At 38.6% G+C, this 25272-nt stretch overlaps 1 protein-coding gene across 5 annotated transcripts in view; it reads right to left on the minus strand.

Annotated features, from left to right (window-relative positions):
• SATB1 (SATB homeobox 1) overlaps positions 1 to 25272 on the minus strand; it is a 196808-nt gene that overhangs the window by 12225 nt on the left and 159311 nt on the right. For all 5 annotated transcript variants that reach the window (XM_088462720.1, XM_088462719.1, XM_088462721.1 and 2 more), the window contains exon 9: positions 22855 to 23010. In XM_088462720.1, the coding sequence (XP_088318846.1) occupies positions 22855 to 23010 (156 nt within the window). The remainder of the gene's footprint in view (positions 1 to 22854; positions 23011 to 25272) is intronic.

The following is a 25272-nucleotide window of genomic DNA, read 5'->3' on the forward strand; positions in this document are numbered from 1 at the left end:
TGCCATTGTATAGATATGTACCGTATGCACAAGGTCCTTCCCATTAGCTCTCACAAATCTATGAAATATTCTGAACCTGAGTACCCAGGAAAGATGAAACTGTTCATCAGTTGGGTGATAATTTGTGTTATCTGTACTCTTAATAATTTAACTTTTTACAACTAGATTCTGTCTACCGTTTACTATACTAATTTTCCACTCCTAATAGTTATTCCACCTAGTAGAGATATCCTTCCGCTGAACTGACGTCCTCAATATCTAATAGTCTGGCATATTACTTACAGTGTGACAGATCAGGACCAGAACCCTTAACCCTCTTTCCCTGCCCTTACTGTGACTGAGCTGTGACCCCAGGACGCCTCTTTTTTGTCTAACCACCTTCTACACTGAGCCATACTACTAGTCAAGGAGCAGCAAACTCCTCTCTTTGTTGACAGTGAACCTCAATGTTGCCAAAAGCTCATTTATATACTGTACCCTGCCCCAGATATACTACAAGTATTTTACCAATCATAGAACAAATATGGACTGCAATTTACTAAATGGGAATGCCTTTAATGTAAATTGAAAGCACACAGTACTACTTACTAGAACTAATCTAATCTGACCATTGTATTACAGTGTATTACTACGGTAGTGTTATAGACTACACGCAAATACAAAGTAATACTTAAATTGTAAAGACATAATACGCCTTCCTACTTTCATAAATTTAAACTATTTTCAAACAATTAGCAGGAAAATAAAAACCTTGCACAGCTCTGAAATATTGCCTAGTTGCACATTTAAGATATAATCCCAGTTAGAAACAGGAGTTAGTAGAATTCAAATCAGAATGACTGGAATGGAATTTAAGCCCAAAGTAAAAGATGAGACTTCGCAATAATTAACCCACTAACTGGCTAATTTTGTTAAAAAAACAATGTTCAGTTTTTTTAATTTAATTAATCTTAGAATACATCTTTTCAAATATATTTAAATATTTCACTAAAGACAAATAGTTAAAAAATATGCCTACGGGTGTCTCACAACTCCATGTTCTTAGGCTCCCCTTGTAAAATTACTTCACACCCCCCAGTGCCTGTATATCCCCCATCAGCAACAGATCCCTACCCCCTCAAGGACTGATCGATTCCCATTAGCACATCCCTCCATCAATAGGTGTTCATAGGCCCCCTCTGTTTTAGTACCCCCTACCCATGTGTCACTATATATGTGTGTTGAATATCCCCGCCATCCAAAAAAACACCAAAACCTTTTTCTCACCCATCATGGCAAAATATTATCCCCTGATGCATTTCCCCCCCTCCCCCCCGTGCCATTGCCCCTGCCCCAACCCTAATGCAGACCACAGCACAGCGTGCACCCCCCCTGCTGAATCTGATCTCTGCATGCATTCTATGGACAACACAACATTCTGGAGCGCAATTGCGGAAGTGATATCTGCGGTCTCAGACCACCACGTCATTGCCTGGGGGCTGGAGCAGCAGGAAGAGACTGTTCTGCACATGTGCAGAACGAATTTCCTCCATAACAGACGGGGGCACAGCATAACGGCACAGTCGCATGGGATGATGTGCCACCAAAAACCCAGCTGTGACCGTGCCAAGTAAGTGGTTAATGGAATGCCTACTTTGGACAATCTCTCATTATGACCTGTAGAAAAGTGACAACTTTTTAAGAAATGTCAAAAAATTTATGGAAGTACAATAATGAATACAATGGAGAGATATGTCCTTCAAGCAGTAAAATATAAAAACATACATTATCAGAAAGCTAATAAATGTGCACTCATACTAAAAAATAATTATAAGGCATTTGCTAGTAAAACAGCGTTGCTATGCAATATTAAGAAGACATGACACACACAAAATCTAGTTGTCCTTTCAGAACTGTACATTTGAAAAAGAACAACATATATATGTAGGTAATGATTTGAACAATAAAATACATTATGACGGCAGAAAGGCATTGAAAGCATTTTAAATTATTTACTAGGTTAAAAGGGTAAAATGGTGCTTTAAATACATCAGATTTCATCGTCTCTGCCATTTTTTGGTGGCAAAGTGGTATTGATCTTTTCAAATGCTTAAAATTAACTATTTCCAGAAGGTCATTATTTGATTAAAGACATTAGAGTTGAGGGCAAAAATGATGCACTTTGTCTTCCTTACTGTTTGAATCACAATGTAATTTAATATGAAATATGCCTTAATGATAATGAGAAAAAAAGTGGGCCTACTTTGAAAATAATATTCTGTATCTCTATATACTTTACCTAGCATCCCTCATCCTTCTCTATGCATAACTGTATAATCGCTATATATATATATATATATATATATAATTACAGTCAGATTGAATATTTGTCACCCGTGGCTATTGTGATAACACAATATTGTGGGAGTGTTATGAAAATACTTCTTCATAAAAGAGAATGGATGCTACTAAGGCATAAGTAATGCCAACCAATACATGATACAAAATTCTGTCCTAATTCAAGAATATCAATAACAATGTAAATAAGTAGCTGGGATTTAAAAGAAAATTCTTCCCAAAACTAAACATTTAGGAGTAACTTTACTAAAGTGAGAGTTTTTAGGAGTGGAGATGTTGCCCATAACAACCAATCAGATTCTAGCTATTATCTTCTATAAGGTGCTCGTTAAATAAGTAGAATCTCATTGGTTGCTATGGGCAACATGTCCACTTGTAAAAACTCTCACTTTAGTAAAAATACTACTTAGTTTTTGTGTGCATTTGTGTGAGAAATAGAAAAATGTCTCATATAATGAAAGTGAGAGGAGTCACATCATGAAACTAATACTGTTAACTACTGTATTAGACTACACGCCTGCGGGTGTTTGAGATGCGTCTTTTTAATTCCAGTAACGGCACATAATAAAACCAACATATTGATCTGACTTTGATATGAAATGTTACTTGCATTTAGATGAACACTTTAGTGTCAAATGATCTTGTTATACTGTGAAACGTGAACAACCGGTGTCACAATGAAACAAACGCTAGACTGAGGAGCAAGCCTTGTTTGTGCTTGAGCACCGCCAATATTGTGCTGCCACTATTCATGTCTATGCATGCCATTCTTCAGTCATATAGATTGAATATACATTGAAACCTTCACTGTGATGATGCCAGATGATGAACTATGGGCCTGATTCAGAGCTGCTTGCTCTGACAGAGCGCTCGCTCTGAATCAGGGTCGTGCTTTTTCTTTTTTGGTGCGGCCTCTTGGCCGCTTGCATAGCTGTGGGTGACCACTCACAGCTATAGCTAGCGGCCATGATGATGGTCACGATGGTCAAGACCATCGCGACCATCGGGCTTGCGACAAGACCCTTGTGGTAGGGTCTCGTTCATCGCAAGCCCCAGAGAGCTTTCGGCTCTAACAGAGCCGGAAGTTCTCCACTGACATCACTTGTGATGTCAGTGGGGCCGCCCCCAAACAGCAGGCGTTCTCATGGGAACGCCTCCGTTTGGGCAGCCCCCCCCCTCCCGGCCCGCCCACCAAAGGGGGCAAGCTGTCACTCAACATCGACAGCTTGCCCCCTTTGGTGCGAGACCCGGAGCGACGGAGTGCCCGTCGCTAGCCGGGTCTCGAGCATGCGCACGACGGAGCCGGCTCCATCGTGTGCATGTGCAGTGGGCCACCATCGACCCGGTTGCAAGCGCTCAGCGCTTGCGACCGGGTCTGAATGAGGCCCTATGATGGGACATGGATATCATGTCTGCACTCAGGGCCTGATTCAGAGACAGATGCAATGGCAATATTTATGCAGATCAAGCAATTGTTTGCCAGTGTGAATGCATAAAAGTAACACTGCGCATGCGTAGCAATTGTTTTGCAGATACAATTGCACAGAGGATCCACGTAGTCAGCGTTTGGGGGTGGTAACAGGGAGTTGGTCAGAAAAACGCAGGCGTGTCTGCCCGTTTGAATGCCGTTTCATGGGAGTGCATAAATAAGCCATTGCAGTCTCCTTTATGTATCTCTGCGTGTCAGAAGAGCTGCAATGTTTGTTACTGGTCAGACTTGCCTTACATGCTTAGTGACCGGCCGATGTGTGTTGATTTTACCGATGTTTACACAGGAGAGCAACATTGGACGGATATGAGAAAGTAGCATTGGGCATCCCTATTCTTGGCTAAGCTTTGGAAGAATTAGCATATTTTCGCACCTGCGAACAGTACAGAAGCGCAGCTGCGATTGCATTACCGTCCATCTTTGAATCAGGCCCTCAGTTGGTTTTGTTTGCAGAAATTATACATTCCAAAAATAGCTGGAATAATTTAGATTGCAAAATGATGCAGTTTAAATATGCTGAATATTAATCTGATCCTGAATTATTTCTACCATTACTACTAACCGAATACTTACATATACTGTGCTCAGAGGGCCTGATTTGAGATGTACACTGCTGTATCCGCTGTCGCATCTGTTGGCGGAGTCACAGCTGCGATAATATGCAAATGCTAGTATCAGCCTCCCCCTGGTGTAGTAGCCTGCGTCTGAATGAGCAAGCACTGAGATGCCCACTGTCAGCATCTCTACACGCTATAATACCACCGTCATCAGCACACCATAGACATTTGCAGCAGCCCTATGGCAGGTGCAGTTTCTCTGACCGAGCATGGCTTCTGTGGCTGCAGCTCTATGCCTGAGAACGCAGTCACTTTCAAAGAAACGCCCGCGGTACTTCCATAACACCCCATTAGACAGAATTCTTTTGCATTCACTTTGTCACCTTTCAGTCAACTCCCAGGAAACCCATCACTCTGCCGCCCCATTTATAATACCGTCTGTCCTGACCGCAACAGTTGTGCACTCTGTGTAATGTTTGCTTCCAGTGGCGTCTCTAGAGGGTTTGGATCGCACCGGTTGTCACCCTCCAAGGGGACACTGAAATGCTGGATTCTTCTCAGTGACCGGGAGCTAAGCGCTGCACTGTGAAGTCATTGTGCAGAGCCTGACTCTCGGGCACTGAGAAGGAGTCTGCGGTGCAGGGAAAGTCTTTGGGGACAGTCTGGCATCTCTCTTGGTGCACACAGGGGTTCCATTGTGCCAAGTGTCACCGACCCCAGTTTTCAGGGATTTATGAGAAAGCGCAATTACAAATAATCGCTCAACCATGTGAACATCGGCATTGCATTTGAATTGCCCGCACCTCTGAATCAGGCCCAAATTTTTGGGATTCACCTGTAACAGAAACTCTGTTATTTATATAAAAATAATAATAATACCGGATTGCAAAATCTGGAATGGCTAGATAACACAGGCAAAGATCACCACCATCAGAATATAAGCATAGTTTACAATGAGGCACATGACTACATACTATTAGATAATAACATTTAAGTAACTTACAAACACTTCTATTTTGACCTTTTACAATGTTATCTCAACAAGGACAGAGGAGCACTAATGGGCTGGCATTCGGAGTATTACATACAAGGATTCTAATGTGCTCTGTGGACTAACCTATAAATAAATGAACTGACAGATCTCTTATTTTCAAAAACAATCGAATATCATCGAATCACGTTCTAAGCACAGCACACTTCCATGTGAAATAAAAGTGAACTCAACACTTGTTATATTAAACTGAATTGATTGGGGCAGTCAGCCCTGATATGAAGGCAATCTCAATAAGGCCCGTCTACAAATTGCAACAAAAACATTTTTATTTTACTTTTTAAACAAAAGATGATATTTTATATTTTGAATATGAGAAGCAACAAAACAAGTTAAAAGGTTATGTGTTTTTTTTCTCTCCACATGTGGTTTTCATTAGTAAGGAAAAAAATGAACAAGCTGTTTGTGGTTAAACTGTATAATCGGCTGTTATCAAGCTAGCACTGCATTTAAGATTTACAGGATACATCAGCTTCTGTGCCACATTAGATGTAATAGGGAGGGGGTGGGAGGAATAAGAGGAGGAGTGAGTGTATCCTGAGGAATAATATTTCTAATGCAGCCTCTCTCACACTACATCTGGTTGTGCCGGTAGCAGCAGTTAAATTGAAATATTTCTCAGCGTGTGTCAGAAACATGCAGAATGGTAATTATGACAGATCTGATTAAGCCTGAGTGCCACTAACTCCCTGGCCAGCTCCGGTTGTGCAGGTGTGACCTTGTGCGTGCCTGCGTGTGTAAATAAAATTAATTACAAGCGAGAGGGCGAAGGCTTCAGTGACATCACAAAGCGGAGATACTCCCAAGGGGGGGACCTAATGGAATATTTTCCCTCAGTCTAATAATACAGTTCATATTGACTTGAGGTAATTAGTGGGATCATTAAAGCAGTTTTCCCGGCGTATTTGGCTGCCTGATCAGATTAGTGAAAATGTTCTTCAGAACAAGCCCTGTGTGGTCTGCCAGAGGAGGAGGAAATAAAAAGCAACAAAGCATATTCTGGAATCATAAGCAGTCGTGGGCTTTCAGTCCTGCAAAAATACCCATCTCTAGGGTTCTAAAATCTGGTGGTCTCAGCTCCATTTAACGCAGCCCACATGATGGATATAATGTGCCATGCCTCTTATAAAGTGTAAGGTTACAGGTACATTAATTATAGTACAGTATTTATATTTACAGCATTGAACATGTAAAGACACAATGTGGACAGGCTACTGAATAGTCATTTCAGACAAGTAAACTGTAACAGTACATTGAAAAAATGTTTTTGTTTCTGTTGTGATAATTCTATCTAGTTACCCATATTACAAAAATCGGAACCTAGCATTAGAATCTAGATTGTGACACTTAATAGCCTACCAAGATCGTACTCTGAGCCAGCAATATCGTAAGTAAAAAAAAAATACAATCTAATCTATGCTATCATAACATGGAAGTACCTAGGTTCTCTGTATATGATATTCCTCATGTATTACTGTGTTATTATGTTTTTTTTTTAAAGGTAGGTGAAATACCCAAAAAGAAAAATACAAGCCTACTAACAGTTGATTTGTTAGGAAACTTATATACTTCATTAAATGAATGTTAATTGGCTGCTTAAATGTTGATAGTAATATTTGTATATGGGAGTCAACAGCAAAGCATCATGGGCAAAAATACACAAGTGACAAATGCATGTGCAATTCTATATTTGATCAGTGTAGAGAAGCACTACTCACTGATGTCTCTTAAACACAAAATATTTAATAGTTTATTAACTTTAAGAAGATTTTACTCTTTTTCCACTACAGTAACACACAGGCCTGGGTTTAGGAATATGCACAACAAATGTGTTTAGGAAAACACATTTAAAATCTGTGCATGACATGATACCACTATCAATATGCCTGCTTAGTACATCTGTCATCCCCACTTAATGTGCTTGGTACCGTAAGTCTTGGAAATTGAGGAAAGTATTTCAATAAAAGTTTACAAAACTGTGGATGTCATGAATGTTTTCAATTTAGTACATCTGAAAAGTTGATGACACTAGCGGTCTGAGGTAGTAATCAACAAAATTGCTGTGACATTTTGAGCAAATCATATTTTACAGTGGTAAAGGCAACTTTGCAGAAGTGCAAATTTCCAACAATACCAAATTTTAGTGGTGCTTTAGCTTTGCCAATGTTCAGGATGTACTGCTTTGTGTAATGCATACAACTCTGAGTCAGGCCCTGCATTTCTTATTTGTATGTTGCTCAGTTTATAGTCTAGAAATAGAACTGGGATGATTATGGTCATGTCTTTCTGCTGGGATGTAGTTATGAGACTGGCGGCCGCAAGGTCTCAATACCGACATCCGAATCCCGTCAAGGGACTTAAGAAAGGCGGTGAAATACCGACCCCTATCTTATTCCCGACGCCGAATCACCGGACCGAACAAGGTAAGTCCAGGGCGTCCTTAGTGTTAGCCGCGGGGGAAGGGGAGGGACTTCTTAGATTTAGGGAGCATAGCGGGGTTAGGTTTTGGGGGGAGGTTAGTGTTAGGCACCCCTAGGAGGGAGGGTTAGAGTTAGGCGCCACCGGGGGGAGATTAGGGTTAGGCACCCCCCCCGGGAGGGTTAGGTTTAGGGTGTGGTAAGAGGGGGTTAGGGTTAGGCGCACCCGGGGGGAGGTTAAGGTTACGCACTAGGGGGGGAGGTTAAGGTTAGGAACCACTAAGGGAGGGTTAGGGTGGGAGAGGGGTAGGGATAGGGTACTCACGTACCCTGTCGGGATTCTCTCTCTTCGGGCTGCCGGCGTCGGGATATGAACCTGCGGCTATTGAGTCCGTGGAGTCCCACGGACCCCCAGTATAGTACGTCACCCTAGTGAAATGGGCTAGACGGGAAAATGCAATGACACGATTCTCAGGGCATCATGTCATAAAGGCCCCATCCCCTCTTCACTTGTCTGCAATTATTGGGGTTCTATGCTACGAAAGGATAGGGCTAATGACGCAAAGTGCCTGGACCCCCATCCCCCACAGTGATCAGCAGCATTTTCCCTGCGGGAACTCTCAGGGAGAAGAAGATTTAAAAGTTGGCAAGTATGTTCTGCTTTGTGGTATAGTTGTCGTAGACAGTGAACGACACAATTAAGGACAATTGTTGCCATCAAAACATGCACAACCTTGTAGTCAAATCCGGAATAATAGAAGAATATTCAGTGAAACTAGTTTGAGGAAATCATATACCCCGGCCCAAACTGTAGAATTGGACTTTTCAAATTGGTCAATGTATCCTCAGTCACTGACGCTCTGTACCTGGTAAACGGCTGCTTTCAAACTGTGCAAGAGAACAAGAAGCATGCTCCACGCATGGCAGCTAGTGTAATGTTAAATTCCGGATGCATTTAAGATGCAAGTCCTAAACTTCGGTCTTTCAATCACAAAAACCTGTGATTAGTACTTGAGACTTAACCGTTTGTAAACAACACTGTTTATCTGGATACATGCCACATTGTTGCACTGAATAAAATAACAGCATGTTTGTTGTTCATTTTACATGGAGTATATATTTTTCACATTCAAAATATTTAAATATGTTTGAAGTATAAATGAAATCATGCTGAAATATTCAGATCTAGCTGCTACAATACCAACATACTATATACATCAAGGGACAAAATAAAACAAACACACGCACCAAGGTAGAGCACACACTCCAGTTTGGTGTGTAACTGGGATATGCCAAGCTCTGTCACAGATGGCAGGCTTTGACAGCTCCCATCCGTAGCACAGATACTCGACAGTTCAGCACAAGATCAGTGACATTCTGTCTCATTAGAGCCACGCTAATTATCACAGCTAGTTTCAGGGGAAACCATGTGTTGCAATGGTCAATTTGAAGGAGTCTGTGCATCAACAAACTAGTAATAAGGATCAGACACCTTATTATATGACAGCATGCTGTCTGTGATCTGATTTAACAAATTAAGGGAACTAAGGCAACCCTGAGACTCGATTGTTAAGAGAAACTGTGTGTACAGAAAATACACTAACACTTCAGTCACTAATACAATTACTAATGGACGTGCATATATCTATTTCTAGAGACACTAACAACATGTTCTGATTTTTCACCTACATTGTAGGCAGAATGTAACCTAATGTATTGTGGTATGAAATAAAAGATATAATTTAAATTGGAAAGAAAAAGTAATACGATTATCTAACATTACTTACAGATGGACAGTTTTACACAAAACAAAAATGCAGACTGGAAAGTATGTATTTTGCGTATTTGTATTTTGTTAACCCGCACTTATCTGTCAAATTCTATGTTTTTATGCAAGAAGGTCTGATTCTAATGCTGGTGATACACGGTGGCACCATGCGAGGCGACCGGGGATCCGACGTCCGACATATCTGGCGGTCCGACCGCCCGATATGCCGACTCCCCCCTCCCTCACCCGCATAGTAATGCATGGGATCGCACATCGCATCCCCTGATTGACTGATCCTGCAGTAAGATCAGGAGGTGTGATGTACGACCCCACGGGAGCGCGGTTTGTCTGATATCATGGCCATACATGGTGCGATATAGCAGCCGAAGCGTACCAATCAGTCAGATCGGCTGCTTTATCGCAACGTGTATGGGGGCCTTAAGTTGCATGCAATTGGCATATAATGCTGATGTTTACGTAGTTGAGCAAGTGTTTGCAACTGCACATGTGCGAACATTTCTGAAAACTCCTACGACGCCTGCGTTACACAGTGTACACACAGAGGTAATGCTACAATTGGGTCAGACGGTATCAGAAATGTTGTGGAAATGTGATGTACGTTCCTGGGCGGTGACTAGTAGTGCATGCAAATATGGTCCGTTCAGTGGGAGTGTTATGGGAGAAACGGGCATGTCAATGCAAGTGGCTACGTTCCCAGATGCACAGCCGCAGGCATATGAGGCCATGGTGAGACAGAGAAATTGCACCTGCCATGGGGCTGGTGCAAGTCTCGATGGAGCGACCGATAGTGGCGTAAAAGGATCCACCAATCGGTATTACAGCGTGCACAGACGCTAACAGTGGGCGTCTCAGTACATTTGGCTGAAGGGATGTACACTAGGGAAGCAGTTTGTAGTGGTATTTGCATACACTTGCAGATGGGCGACCACCAATAGATGCTGCTGCGTGTGCTTTTGCATGCGAATCAGAACCAGACCCAGAGTACCAAATTGCTTTGTCCTCCCTGTGACTTACCAATGCTTACCTCACAAGATACAATGAGTTGCCCTACTCTCACCCCTTCAACTCGTCATACTAGTCTGTTGTATTTGCTGTGTGTTTTTACTAATACATGTAAATTTACATTGCATCGTACTTATGATATGTCAGATTACACTGCTACTATCTGTATTGCTTGTATGGCACCGTGGATACTTTGTGGCACCTTAAAAAAAAGGGAACTAAACGTAATGTAGATGGTTGAGACTACAATGTGTGTATACAGAGATGCATTTCAGACTAGGTAGGATCTGCCAATGTTTGTAATATGTTTCAAATTATGTATCTAACTACAAAGTATATGACACCTATTAAAAAACAGCAAAGGAGTTTTTGTGTATTTTGTTAAACTAAGGGCCTCATTCAGCTTGGATCGCAAGCCTGCGGATGCATGCAGCCAGTCGATATTTATATCTGTGTATGCACAGCAGTGCGCGTGCGGGAACCAGCCGCTGGTGGGCGTCTTGGTATAGTACTGCGCAGAGCCGTAACTAGAGTTTTTGGTGCCCTGTGCCAGAAAGCATTGGCGCCCCCCTCATTTTTCAAAGGGACATAATGCACCCAAAAAAGGGACATGGCTTCATGGGGAAGGGCCAGGGAAGAGATAGGAAAGGCCAGGAGATGCTGGGGATGAAATAAGAGGAAGCTACAAGCAAGAATGATAACAAACAGGCCCAAACAGCGCCCCCTGACCTGTGGTGCCCTGTGCGATGGCACCGGCCGCACTACCCTAGCTACGGCCATGGTGCTGCGATCGCACTGCATAATTTCGCAGTGAGCAGGTGCGTGAGATTGCAGACTTGCGATCTGTGCTAAATGATGCCCTTAGTCTAAATATATTAAATCACACTTAAAATGACCCAATATCTATCCCAACACTGACCTCAGCAGTCCCTTCCTCATAATCTTATTTAGAGCACTGCTAGCAGTGACTGGAGGACGAGGTAATCGGTGAGGTCTGTATATCCAATAACTAAGCAGAATCAGTTACTTATGTTATTCTTTGTTTATGTTCTTTGTTTATGTTTTTCAGACCACTTAACGTAAATGGCTATTGGATAAAGAATCATACATGTGTGAATATAGAAATGAACAAGTATTACAGGGATCTATTTTTTATATTTTTATTTATTCAGTGTAAGCGTTATTGGATATGTACATAGTTGTAAACAAACTTTGTTAAAATAAAACATTTGCCGCCCTTTTAAATATTGGCCATTTTAAAATGAGCTTTAGGCGAAAAAAAAAACACGAAACCAATATCCAGCTAATCTATATTTTTCACACGTGAATAAAGACATCTAAAATAGAGAATTCAGGTTTCCAGATAAACAAAACATTCTATCTCAATTAGAAACATTTCAAAAGCCCTATAATTTTCAATCAAAATTACAGTAATTTCTGATATACAAGCCATGATTCATGACAGAATTTTACACTTCATAAGAGATTACAGTGGCCTGATGTATGACATGCTGAGCAGTGAACCAATATAAAAAACTCTATTTAGTGTTTAAATAGCACTTAATGTTTGGAACCTAACAATAAAAGATAACACGCTGTAGAATTGCCGCTTTTGTGTTGATTAAGGGGTAGGGATGCATTTGATATTCAACTGTTTTAGGTGTCCATTTATTTGTGTGTATATGTTATAAAACACACATATATATAAATGTTATAAGTACTGTGCACACTGAAGGAAAATTATAATACTTGTGTGATAAAGTGACAAGGTTAGGGAAGTGTTTTAAAATGTGGCAAATGTCTGTTTTTCTATTAAAAGTTTGGTCCTCTTTAATTTAGGTTTCTTTCGGTATTAACACTTGTGCATATGCGTGTACAATAATGTTTGTTTCGTTCATCAATAAAGAGTGTTACGTTATTATTTGAATTTTTTTAACATTTCATTGTCTAAACTCAAATTATATCCATGCTTCACAGTCAAAATATAAAGTAGTTTAACATCCCACTGTTATAATCTCTCTTTTTAACACAATTCTGGTATTTAGGTGTCATCGGTTACTCTACACTCTCTTTCACTTCCCACTTTCAGTGCCTTGCTCATTGACTCCCGGTTCTATCAGTGAAATATTTCCAAGATCTACCCATTTCTCACCTGGAAGCCACTAAAACACTTATCCATGTGCTTATTTTTTCTTACCTGGATTAGAGCAATCTATTCTTCACTTGCCAACCTATCTCTCGCCTCGCACCTCTCGAGTCTATACTGCCAGCCTCATTTCCTCTATCACTGCCCAACCTCTGCCAATTGACCAACTGCTCCCCTGGATCCCTGTCCCACTCACAATCAAATTTCTCTCGCTCACCTCCAAAGCCTTCAACCACTCATCCCACCCCTACGGCTCCAACCTCATTCCCTTACACACTGACTCTCACCCACTTCGCTCATCAGATGGCCAACATCTCTCCTTGCTTATTACCTCTTCCCATGCCTAAATCCTAGAATCCCATCCTGATCCAATCCTATTGTTTACCCTTCCACACTCTAGCAGACCGTCCCCCAATCTGTCAACCCTCAAATGAGCCCTTAAAACCCATCTATTTACCCAAGCTACCACCCTTATCCTGCCTATCCTACTTCTGTGATACCCAACTCTGCCCCCCTTATGGGTCACCCATAGCCACTCTAGAACATAAAGACTTGCGAGCAGAGCCCTCTCTCCCTCTGTGATCTCTATCTAATTATGCAATCTGCAGATAACAACTATGTATATTTGTAAAGTCTGTTATTAACCTGTATGAGCACTAATGTACTAAGTAATTTTGCTCTATGCTTCTTTCATTATGTACAGCACTATGGAACCTTTGGGAAACCATATAAATGAAAGATAAACCTAATAATAATAATATTCACTAAATATTAAAAACAGTTAAATTCTTCTTTACCTAGTAAAATACTTAGTGACCAGCTTAGTGCTGCTGCACACCTCTCCCCAAGCTTGATTTTTGAAGACACCTCTAGACTACAATACTAGATGGTGCACTACATACTTTTTAGCTGCATACCTGACCCCAACCTTGATTTTTGAGGTAACCTCTAGACTACCATCAAGTGTATACCATATACTTAAAAAAAATGAATAAAATGACACTATACACTTCCCCACTTTTGACTGTAGTCTTACATAGGACCAATATTAATGACATAAAAAATAGAAAGAAACCATCATATAACACAATAACTAAATGATTATTTCACCCTGGAAGCACACATAATGATAATGTCCTTGGCAGGATTTTGAAAGTCAGGTATTTATTTTAAATTTATTCTCTGGGATAAGTCTAGGTCCTACTTGTCAGTTTTCTTCAGAATTTTATTTTGCAACCAGTTCTCATCACAAAGCCAATTTCAATAGTGCTTGTGGAAAGTACCAAGAAAATTCCTCTGATGCTGACCCAGCAGCAACATCTGTAGCTGGGGTTAAACATGGGGCCAGATACCATAAAGAGATATTAACATACTCTGGTGTAGAGTTCAAACCGTCCCCTCCCGTTTCTGGTTTTACCTTAAATGACGGAATTTTAAGATTGGGTTGTTTAACCGCAACACACTTTGTGTACAAATGCAGCTATTTAAAAAAATAAAAATGAAAGACTTTAAAGAAAAATCCCTATGATATCCTAATAGATCTGGAAATTTCCTCCCTGATAGAATGGCTTTACCAAATACCAATCTATTTTTTGTAAAGGGCTGAGCACCTAATTTAAAATTTAATACCATGCAAATAGATTTGGACTGTCTGTGATGCCATATTATTGGCTTTACACAGTTTTCTTTTATGCTGAGTCACCCAAGACTTTGGTATCCATCATTCTCCTTGTTTAGTGTGCCAATATTAAATCCGAGGCATGCTAACCACTGCACCCACAGAGATGTGTCTTGTAGTGGAACGAAAGTTTGTTATATATCCTCAAGAGCGCAGTACTTTAGAATTGCATAAGACTTGTTAAAACATTTACTAGTGCAGTTAACTTTCAGATAATATTGGTTCTCCTCAAAATAGGTTATCTTTTCAGAGTGATTCCATTAAGGATAGCTGTACAACTTAAGTGGAAATTTTCCAAATTACTTTGGCAGCAGACTCAGACATTTTGTCTTTAGTTTGCACCACTACAGTGATGAATATGAGGGATTTCTGATAATGTGCATAAGCCAATTTTGGTGCCTGAACCGGTTTATCTAATGCTGTGATGACAATAACTGTTTGGCCATGACTGCTTGGGGAAGTTCCCCTCAATACTTTCTACAGTGATGTAGAAATTTTGGAAATCTTTAATAAAGCCAACTATAATAGCCAAACAGATGTATAAATGCCAACACCTCCAAAATACTGCAAGAAGTGTTCCAGTAATGTAAAGCACCAGTTAAAGCACCAATTTGTGTTCACTTGGCTGTATCCCAAAATTGGTCACCATGTGCACCAACTATTCAATCTTTTCCGTAAGTGACATCTGTTTGGCATTAGTTTCACGCTATAGTATGTATGTATTTGTAAGACTATGTAAAGGTATTTATTGTGTTATTTGAAAGCTGGGGGAAAGTATTATAATTGTGTCTAAGTACTGTAGATAATGGTTAATTAAAAGTTCAATTCTCTTGGGCCATACAACATGAGCCATTGACAGGCAGTATTCAAACCAAAATTCATACATAGGAACTTTAACAATCTCATTGTCAATAGATATGTTGTTTTCTCTTTATTCTTCTTGCTGACATACATTTGCAGGAAACCACTGGCCAGCACAAGTGTATGGAAGAAACTTGGAATGACCCAAGTCAGTTTTTTCAGTCTTCCCTTTTGGTACGAGTGCTGAGTTTTTGGTAATGCATACAAGATCTCAATAATCCATCTTTCTTCTTTACAAGCACAATGTTAGCAATACAAGGAATTTCAAGCATTACGACATTGTCAGAAATGTCCTTTAACATCAGCTTTTCTTTTGGAATACCTTCCTCGCACTGGGAGTGCATCTTCTTTCGGAATCTCACAAAGAATACTACTAGTTCAGCCAGTCAAGCTCATGAGTAAGAAAGCTATACTGAGTTATCCATAACATTCTCAAAATCCCTTCCAAGTATGAATCTCACAATCTTGCCAAATCAACCTCCTGCCCCAAGTATCCCATCTTGCACATAATTTGCTTCTAATTTGCTTATATGATTGTCTGCAACTTAGGTCTCTCTGCTCTTGCTTAAAACCTGACCCACTGCAATCTCAATTATACCCATCATTCTGCTGACACTGCTTTTACAAAAGCGAATAATGATTTAATCACCATTTTGGACCTGTCTGCTGCTTTTACTCCATTCATCACTCTTTTCTTGCCTGGCTCACAACCTACATAAGGAGCCACATCTTTAATATCTTTATATATATGGGCCCCTAAAGGCTCTATGAATGGCCTTCTCACCTACAGTACTTACTGTACACTTTTTTTTCTGTGGAGTAATCCACTAATTTTTCCATATGTATCATCTCAAATGTCACCAAACACACTGAAGCATCTGAAGCTTCAAATGTTCTCTAAAAATTTACCTATTCTAAAGATGTGTCCTCACACATTTAGCCTCAATAAGCCACGTGGTGTGAGATGCCTGGTGCGAGTGAGCCGCCAGGTCCCATGCAACTCTGCATCGCATTGAGACTAAGACAACAATGAAGTGTGCGGACACATCTGTATAAAACTTACTCAGCCATCTGAGTCCCATTTGCTCTTCACCTGTACCCACATCCCCACTATATAGTAAGTTCTCAAGAGCAGGTCTATCTGCAACCTTATGTCATATCAACACTCAACTCATTGCTACCACATGTCATTGTTAATATATGCCATTTCCCCACTGTTCAGCTTGTATAACATCACTGCAGAATTTTACAAATGAACAGTAACAAAAAACAACTCTGCTCAATTTCTAGCTTTCCTCCTAGTAACTCTTCTTCAAATGTAGCTCTGGTAACATGACTTCCCCATTCCAATCTGAGAGAGGATCATTCAATTCCATTTCTGTTCAGACTTCAAATGTCATAGACCACTTATTTCTCCTTTAATGATTCACTGATAAAATGTTAATTGTTCTTTGCCAGAACGTTGCTTTGAGGTAATGGAGTAAAACAGGTCATATTAAGCAGACTTGGAGCCAGAATGACTTCAGCTTATGTCCAGTTTAAGTACACCCACTCTCTTAAAACTGTAGCATTCTGCAGCCACCTATAAATTAGTTAAAACATGGAGAGCCTTACCAGTCTGATTCATTTTATTGCCAAAACATCATAAGTCTTTGGAATATATGCTGAGTAGAACTGTTTCCAGTACATAGTTCCCATATTATGGAGCAGAACAATTTTTCAGAAAATTACAGAGGTTCAGTAACTAATTACAGAGGTTTTCTTAGGAATGAACCTTTCCACATAAATCACTTATATAACACACATAATTGTAATGGGTAAATTACTGGTCAATGTTAAAGTTTAAAATCAATAGAAGTAACAAAAGTCTTTGGACAATTTTATACAAAAATATATAGATATATATAGATATAAGGCAACTTAGGGCAACTTGTTTAAAAAATCTACAAATAATGGGACACTAAAACAGTTCTTGATATTCTGAAACAATCAATAACCATGTCTGCCATAGTGTAACAACCATCAATCGTGGGGATGGTTAGATTAAGGTTTCTTCTCTGTCATTTTAATGGTTGTCTGTACACTACTATGGCTGCCACTTCCAAAATTGTGAGGTTCACTCTACATTTGCTTGTGTTGAAATCCCTAGTGTTTGAGTTTGCTGTTGAAGATCCTACTTGAAGTGAATTCACCATACGCATAGTATTTAAGTTTTTCGTTTATTACAGCATTTTCCAGAATATTCATCATATGACGCAGCCTTTATGGCAGCAAGTAAACTAGCTTGTTAATTAAAGGAAGACTCATAAATTTCATCTTCTTTGTTCCCAGCAATGGATCCAGTTAGTATCTGATGAAAGGTGGCAGCCAATACATGTGCACTACCTCTTTCAGGATCCCTTGAAGAGGCATTTTGGGAATGCCAATTACAAACTGATTGCTTAGCAATTTATCTGATGCATGTTGATCTTTATCATCTTTCTTTGGTGGTATCCCATCAATTAGTGAAGGGAATTGGCAAATGGAGTCATGGTTTCCCAATTTTTGAAAATGAGGAAAGAGTATTTTCCATAACCAGTTCTAACAATGTCCCTTAATATAGCTCTATCCAGTTGTGGATTTAATAAAATAGTCTCTGGCACTACCCTCTAATGCGTGCAAAGCCAGCTCAGACTTAAAATCTCAGGAGATCTGTCACAGACTAACAACAGCACCTCTATTACATATTCTGATAATAGTAGCACGCAATGTACTGTAGGATTCATGCAATGGCAATACATTATACAAGATAATCAGGACTATGATAAAATGTAATGATAGGGGCTTTAGTCAATAGCATAAGCAGTTTAGCTCTCTATTTAAACTGGGGCTGAATAATGGATAAATAACTTTGTTAACAGGCAGTGGGTATCTTACATATCTTTTCAGGAAATATATTATATTCCTTTATCTGTTATCAGACATAGATATAATGAAAACTCCATACAGCTTCTGTTTTCTTTTCAACAGGCCCACCATCTTTGGCTTTCCCCCTCCTGTCTGTTCTTGTTATAAGTGCCCTGTAGAGGCCACCACTTTCCTTACTATCGTATTTTACTTATATTTTGCATATTTTCCGGTATATATACCCCGGTTTCCCCATTATATAAATAGGTTATATCACACTACTCACTCTAATCCTCCACCCAATTGCTTTCCTTTTTTCCATTTCCAGGAGCTAGCCTAATGCCCGGTAACTGTACTCTTAAAGGCAGCATTATATTACTGCATGCCTGTACACTATGCCTGCCTTTTGTTTTAAAAAAGATCCTCTTCCTGAACCAGTAACTGATTAGGAAATTAAGTATCAGTCACTTTTTCTATAATAGAATTGTTTATGGTAATTTTGGCCCTTAGTACTTTACATATCTATTCTTTTGTGGTGTGTATAGAAAGTACACAATAAAATTTTGTAATGTGTGTACTGGAATAGCTAATAATTTGTATACATTAAATTAGAAAGAAGTGCAGAACAGTTAGGGGTCCATACACCAATGGTACTCATGTTATTTCATTTATATAGCTATTTAGAAAAATAACCACACAAATATCCTGTGGTTTTGATTGGAACAGAACATAATTCTGATCATTAGCCTATGTATACTGTATATATGACTAAACTTTTTTAATCTAAAAGTTTATGTTCACTGTTACAATACTCACTTCCTAAAAGGGGCTGACGTTAAACACATCTAATTCTAAGGGGATGACTTAAAAAAAAAACGTTTAATCTAGCAAATTAACTCGGTTTCAAAGCTCCATTTCCACCTAGGAAACTATTTTCCTATGGTTGCCTGTCCCCATAGGGGAAGTAAATTGTGAGAAGGGTGACAAATACAAGCTGGAATTAAGACATTGTGGTTTGTAAATAATGCTGCCACTCATAACGCCTCTCCACTGCATTCAATGTTGGGAGAAATGGCTGCATTGTGCAGCCCCAGGTGACCGCTTCCATTTAGGGTAAAGGACCACCATCGGAAACTATTTTCCCAGCCAGTGGTAAAACATATAGCTTTGGTAGATCACCTTCTAAATTCCTTATTCCCTGATAGTTCTTGTAATAATATACTTTTTTCGTTTTAATATGTATTTGTTTAAATCACACAAACATTTATCCCATTGAATTGATATTAAATTTATTCATGCTGAGCAATGTGGATTTCCATGGCCAGTTGTGCTCCATTACTGATGTAGCTGAAAATGTGTGTGGGGAATAATTTAAAAACCACAACACAAAGTAACAATCCCACAAAATTAGCATGTAACATCACACTTTTAAAGTGTATTTTTCACTTTCAATTAAAATATAACCACCAATATTTAAATATTGTATAAATCATTTACTACTAAAATCTCTATCTGTTGTGAGTTTCATAAGGGAATTCCCACGCCCCAATGCTTATTCCAATGCTTTTCTGGAGGGTGGTCCTGGGACACTATTAGGGGTATATTTACTAAACTGAGAGTTTTTAGAAGTGGAGATGTTGCCCATAGCAACCAATCAGATTCTAGATATTATCTTCTAGAAAGCGCTAGTTAAATGTTAAGTAGAATCTGATTGGTTGCTCTTACTTTAGTAAATATACCCCTTATGGTGTTTTATGCCATTATTATTTACTCTGCAGATCAGAATGTGCTCTGCTGCTTGAGTTTCTATAATCTGCCCAGAAATAATAAATTCATTATGATGCTACGGTCAATAAGATGATAAAAGGAACAACTCATATAAGTGGATTTAAAAGAAATTAATTTTTTCCAGAGTGCACTCAGCCAATTATTTTTTCTTTTAGTAATATATTACCTTAAGCTTGATTTTATGATGTTGCCCCTATAGCGTATGTGGATATATTTGAATAGTTACTGTATATTACTTCTCTTGCTCAGAATACATATAAGGGAAGGAGATTTTGCAGGGTTAACAAAAATATTTTTTAGCCATGTATAATGCTTAAATCTTAATACCTGGTAATATCTAGGCATACCTAAACATGTACATAATGCACCTAAGTGACCACAAGTTTGTTTAGGTGGTAAAATGCACCTCGTCATTCCTTTAAAATGTGGATTATTTGTGTATTTAAAATATGAAAAAATAAGTATTGCAAGATAAAGATTTTGGTTAGAAAAATGTGAACAGCTATGGTAAAACCAGGACACATGAGAACCCTACACAGATATTACAGGAATTTCAAACAGCAAAGACTTTTGGGGTTTTGTTTTCGTCTTACTGCAGAGTGGGCTGCAAAGTATTCATCCCTGCCTACAATCACTTTAGTCTCTTTATCAAAACTCACTGTTGTCACGTTTCTTTACACAAACCTTTTATGTCATACCTTAAATGGTTACTGATTGTTCTTGAAACAGAAAATATCAACATCCACAAAATTGAACTCTTTATTCCAAGAATACATCACAAACAAAATGTATGCAAACCTATAACAGCACTCTACAAACCACTCAAAGAGGTAAATATAAAAATGTCTGATAAATGAGAATATAGGTTACGCTAAAGACACGAGAAAACAGAACTAAACCATTTGTGCATTTTGACATACAGTAACAGTTTTACAAAATTTTTAAAATAAAAATAGCCAACATATCACACTATATAATACAGTATAGAGCAATAAATTATTCTAAGACAATGTTCTCTGATAATCCATGCAGAACTACATATACATCTGGTTCTCATAACAGCAGACATCTATAACCATTGTCTGAAGTTATCCATCCTGGGTAACAATTCCAATACAAACTTTCAAAAGCTATATATGTGTAACTAAATCTAATAACATGTTACAAAATTACTAGTTTTTCAGTTTGATTAATCAATTGATTTACTTACAATACAGATATGTATGTAGAGGCGTAACTAATTCTAGGACAGCACAAGTGACCTGTATAAGACCTCATGATAAGGAGCATGGTAATATGTATTCATCTGCTTTTGAGGCCCACACAGTGCACTTCTGAGAATGTGCGGGTTCTGGCACTTACGTAGTGGAACCTCATGCAATCGCAGACAAGCAGAGTGAGGTGCCTTCAGTGCAGTAATAAGATATGTATTACTGGGCCGCCTTCATACATTTTGTTGGGGATTGCCGGTTACACCCCTCTATAATTGCATTCAAGAGACTGTATCTACCAATGTGTCCTCATACACCAAGCCACAATACGCCATGTAGTGCCATTGTGCTTGTGGTTCAGCGTAGCAACTTTTTAGTTCAGTTTGCATCTTATTCACACTGCAGTTGCAGCAAAACACCATCCAATCTGTACCAGAGAAACTGGGCTGCGACTTTAACCAAGCACAAATTAGTTTTAAATATGTGCAAAGTAAACAAATGAAGCACAAAGAAAAGTGGCATTAAAAAATGTAGTGGCCGCTGTATTGTAGCACTTTGTATACAGATTTAGACTCATTTGCACACAGATGTACAAATGTTGCACACATAAATTAATCAGTGCAGTCACGTTAAACGGTTTTGTCACATCTGATTGTTTAATCTGTGCGACTTAAGCTGGGTACACACCTAAAGATTTTCTGTCCAACCATCGAACTAGTTGATTGGTTGGAATGAAAATCTGGTAACGTATGGGAGTAAATGATGATCAGCAATTTGCTCCTAAATGCCAGATAACAGATGAAAATGGTCGTCAGACAAGTTTGTTAAATGTTTGATCTAAACAATTTGTTCAAACAACAGTTTTTGTCCATTTTCGGCGTTTGGGAGCAAATTGCTGATTGTCATTTGCTTTCATACCTTACCAGATTTTCATTCCAACCAATCAACTAGTTGGATGGTTGGAATCTTTAGGTGTGTACCCAGCTTAAGACACAAATTCAAGTGAAAAAGACACTCAGCGTGCCAAGAAGGGCTATTTGGTGCGACTGCGACAATAATGTATAAGGACACATCTGTACACTTTTAGTGGGGAGAGTGGAATTTAGGAGGTGCGAGATACAATTTTTAATAATAACACTTAAAAATGGGTGAGACACTATAAAATATTATTTCTATGCCAGCATAGCCAACAATACTGTTGCTACCATTAGTGTTCTTGTCTTTAGAAAACCTGTGGTTTTATAAAAATGGGTTTTCTACAGGTAAACACAATAGTTGAAGCCTTCAGGGGGCTCCAGGTGCTAGGAACAATTACATGTCAAAAGTTTGGCAAGCATAATAGTAAGTACTGTGTTGAAGGGTAAATACTTGCTACCATAGTGCCTTCCTTCCCCCAAATCCTTCCCACTTCCTGAGATTTCTTACAAGTGTGGGTAACATTATTGTTGTGATCATTGCATTTTTTTCTATTTTGTTTTTGTTTTGCATCCAAGAAAAAACTGTTCATCACCATCACTGGGAACAATAAAACCTAGAAACAATCATGTGTGCAATGCACTAAATTCCCCTTTCAAACATTGGAACATTCTAAGCCTGTACGGAAGGCAGGATAATATTTTTTCTTCAAATGAATATTATGTACCTGGCTTTTGGAAGCTGCAACCTTTGCAAATAGTGATTGGGATACTTTAGCTCTTTTCATTTCCTGCTGAATCTCGTCATAAATGGAAGCATTAATATTCATGTTGCAGTTCTCCAGGCTTCCGTTTCTCTCAGTTGCAATGGTTGCTGTCTTGACCTGGAACATACATATGGACAATAAATAGAATGTTCTTTAAAAAACTGAGTTTATATATATAAAAACACACAATCACATATAATCACAAATTGCTGACTTCTTTCTGCTAGGTTTGTGAAAATTGTAAGAGTTATACCATTTACGGTTCAAGTCACATCTGCAGCTTTTCAAATATTTCACGTTTTGCTAAGAGGTTAATACAACACAATCTCCATTGTCAGGTAACAACAAGGAATTACTAAGTCATAAAACAAGTTTTGTGGCAACAAGCCAGAATTTTTCACGGAGCTGTGCAAAAGTACAAACTGAAAGGTTTTCGCAATTAATGTGAAAGAATTTAACCATCTGTCCTAGCAAAGATCATCTTATCTTATATAGCGTGCAGCATAACTGTCATGATTTATGCCTGTGATAACAGCACAATGGCGGCATCCTGGATTCCTGGTTTATTTTTATTAGTTTTTAGAACAGCCCCTTCCCCTTTATGTTTTTGCATAAAATATTATATGTCTATACCATAAATTCAGGTTGGGAATAGCATACTTTGCCCATCTAATGACCATGTATAATCATTACCTTTATGCAAATGCTACAGTGACTGTACTCAGAGACAAAAAAAGGTGCTTTTACATATAATGAAATCACTATAGGCAGATGCAATTAGCCAGGAAAAGAGGCCGGAACAGCTTCCGGTGACTTTGCAGGATATGTCCCAGAAGCTAAGCTCTGCTCGCAGGTGTGAAGAGATCAGCCTACTGCTAACGGCGTAAAGCGCGGCAACTTGCAGCTAAGTGTAGCCCTATGACTCTAATGAAAGAAATGTAATCTTTACTTTGAATTCATAGTTTCTTTAGATACTGATAACAGTATTTATCTGTTAAAAAATAAATGACAACTTCATAACTTAACTTGAAAAAAAGAAGTTTAAGTCCTTCCACTTTATGTATATACAGGTTGAGTATCCCATATCCAAATATTCCGAAATACGGAATATTCCGAAATACGGAATATTTTCAGCATGACTGAGATAGTGAAAACTTTGATTTTTGATGGTTCAATGCACACAAACTTTGTTTAAGACACAAATTAATTAAAACTAAAGTATAAAATGACCTATAGGCTGTGTGTATAAGGTGTATATGACACATAAATGAATTTCATGTATGTACACATACTTTGTTTGAGGCACAAAATTATTGAAAATATTGTATAAAATTACCTTCAGGCTGTGTGTATAAAGTGTATATAAATCATAAATGCATTCTGTGTTTAGATTTGGGCCCTATACCTAAGACATTTCAATATGGTATGCAATTATTCCAAAATACGGAATATTCCGATATCCAAAATACCCCTGGTCCCAAGCATTTTGGATATGGGAGACTCAACCTGTAATTGTATATTTGTATATATCTACATATATGTGTATATCTGCATCTATACATATACATATTATATATATATATATATATATATATATATATATATATATATAGTATAGTCAGTTATATATTTTTGTATTTTTGGCCACAAGCACAAGATAAACAAACTTAGTGGTAATCCATTAATCTTTTTTTTTTCAATTTATTAATTTACAGCAAGTTTTGGATTTGTGTAACATGGCTCTGCATGTCATCCTGTAACTCAGGTTTTCCTTTTCAACATCTTAATGTTGGGAAGACGTATTATATAGCTACAATCCAAAGTACAGACTTTCAACTTGAAAGCCTTTGTGTTTCAGCACTCGCAGAATAGTCCTCCCTCCATGTACAGCTCCAGTTTAATGCTCAGTACTGTAGGCAGCTGGAGCTTTCATAGCTCTAGCATATCTGTTTTTTCAGGTTATGTGTATTAGTCATGTTCTGTTTTTATTCAACAAAGAACACACTTTAATAAACTAAGCAGCTCGCTGAAACAGTTTTTCCTGGGGATCCAGTATTGCTGTTGCAATGGATATTATAAGCAGTGCATCAGCTTCACCGGAGAGCCAAAGCCTCTGTTAAGTATCACAACATGTGACATGACACTTTGCAAACTGTAAGTTAATAGCAGTTTGAAGAAGGAAAGAAAGAGATAAAAAATTACCACCATACAGTATGTCTTCTTACAGTAAACCAGGATAATAGAGTTTGAAAATAAAAAGCACAAAAAAACACGTTTTTCATGAGGTTGCAATTTTAATTAAACGTCTGCAGTGTATCAATTTCGATGGGACATATTTCTGCACATTTTAATGCACAACTACGATCTGCTGAATTTAAC

Source organism: Taudactylus pleione, unplaced genomic scaffold (genome assembly GCF_031769625.1).
Source record: "Taudactylus pleione unplaced genomic scaffold, aTauple2 ptg000053l, whole genome shotgun sequence".
Taxonomy (NCBI): Eukaryota; Metazoa; Chordata; class Amphibia; order Anura; family Myobatrachidae; genus Taudactylus; species Taudactylus pleione.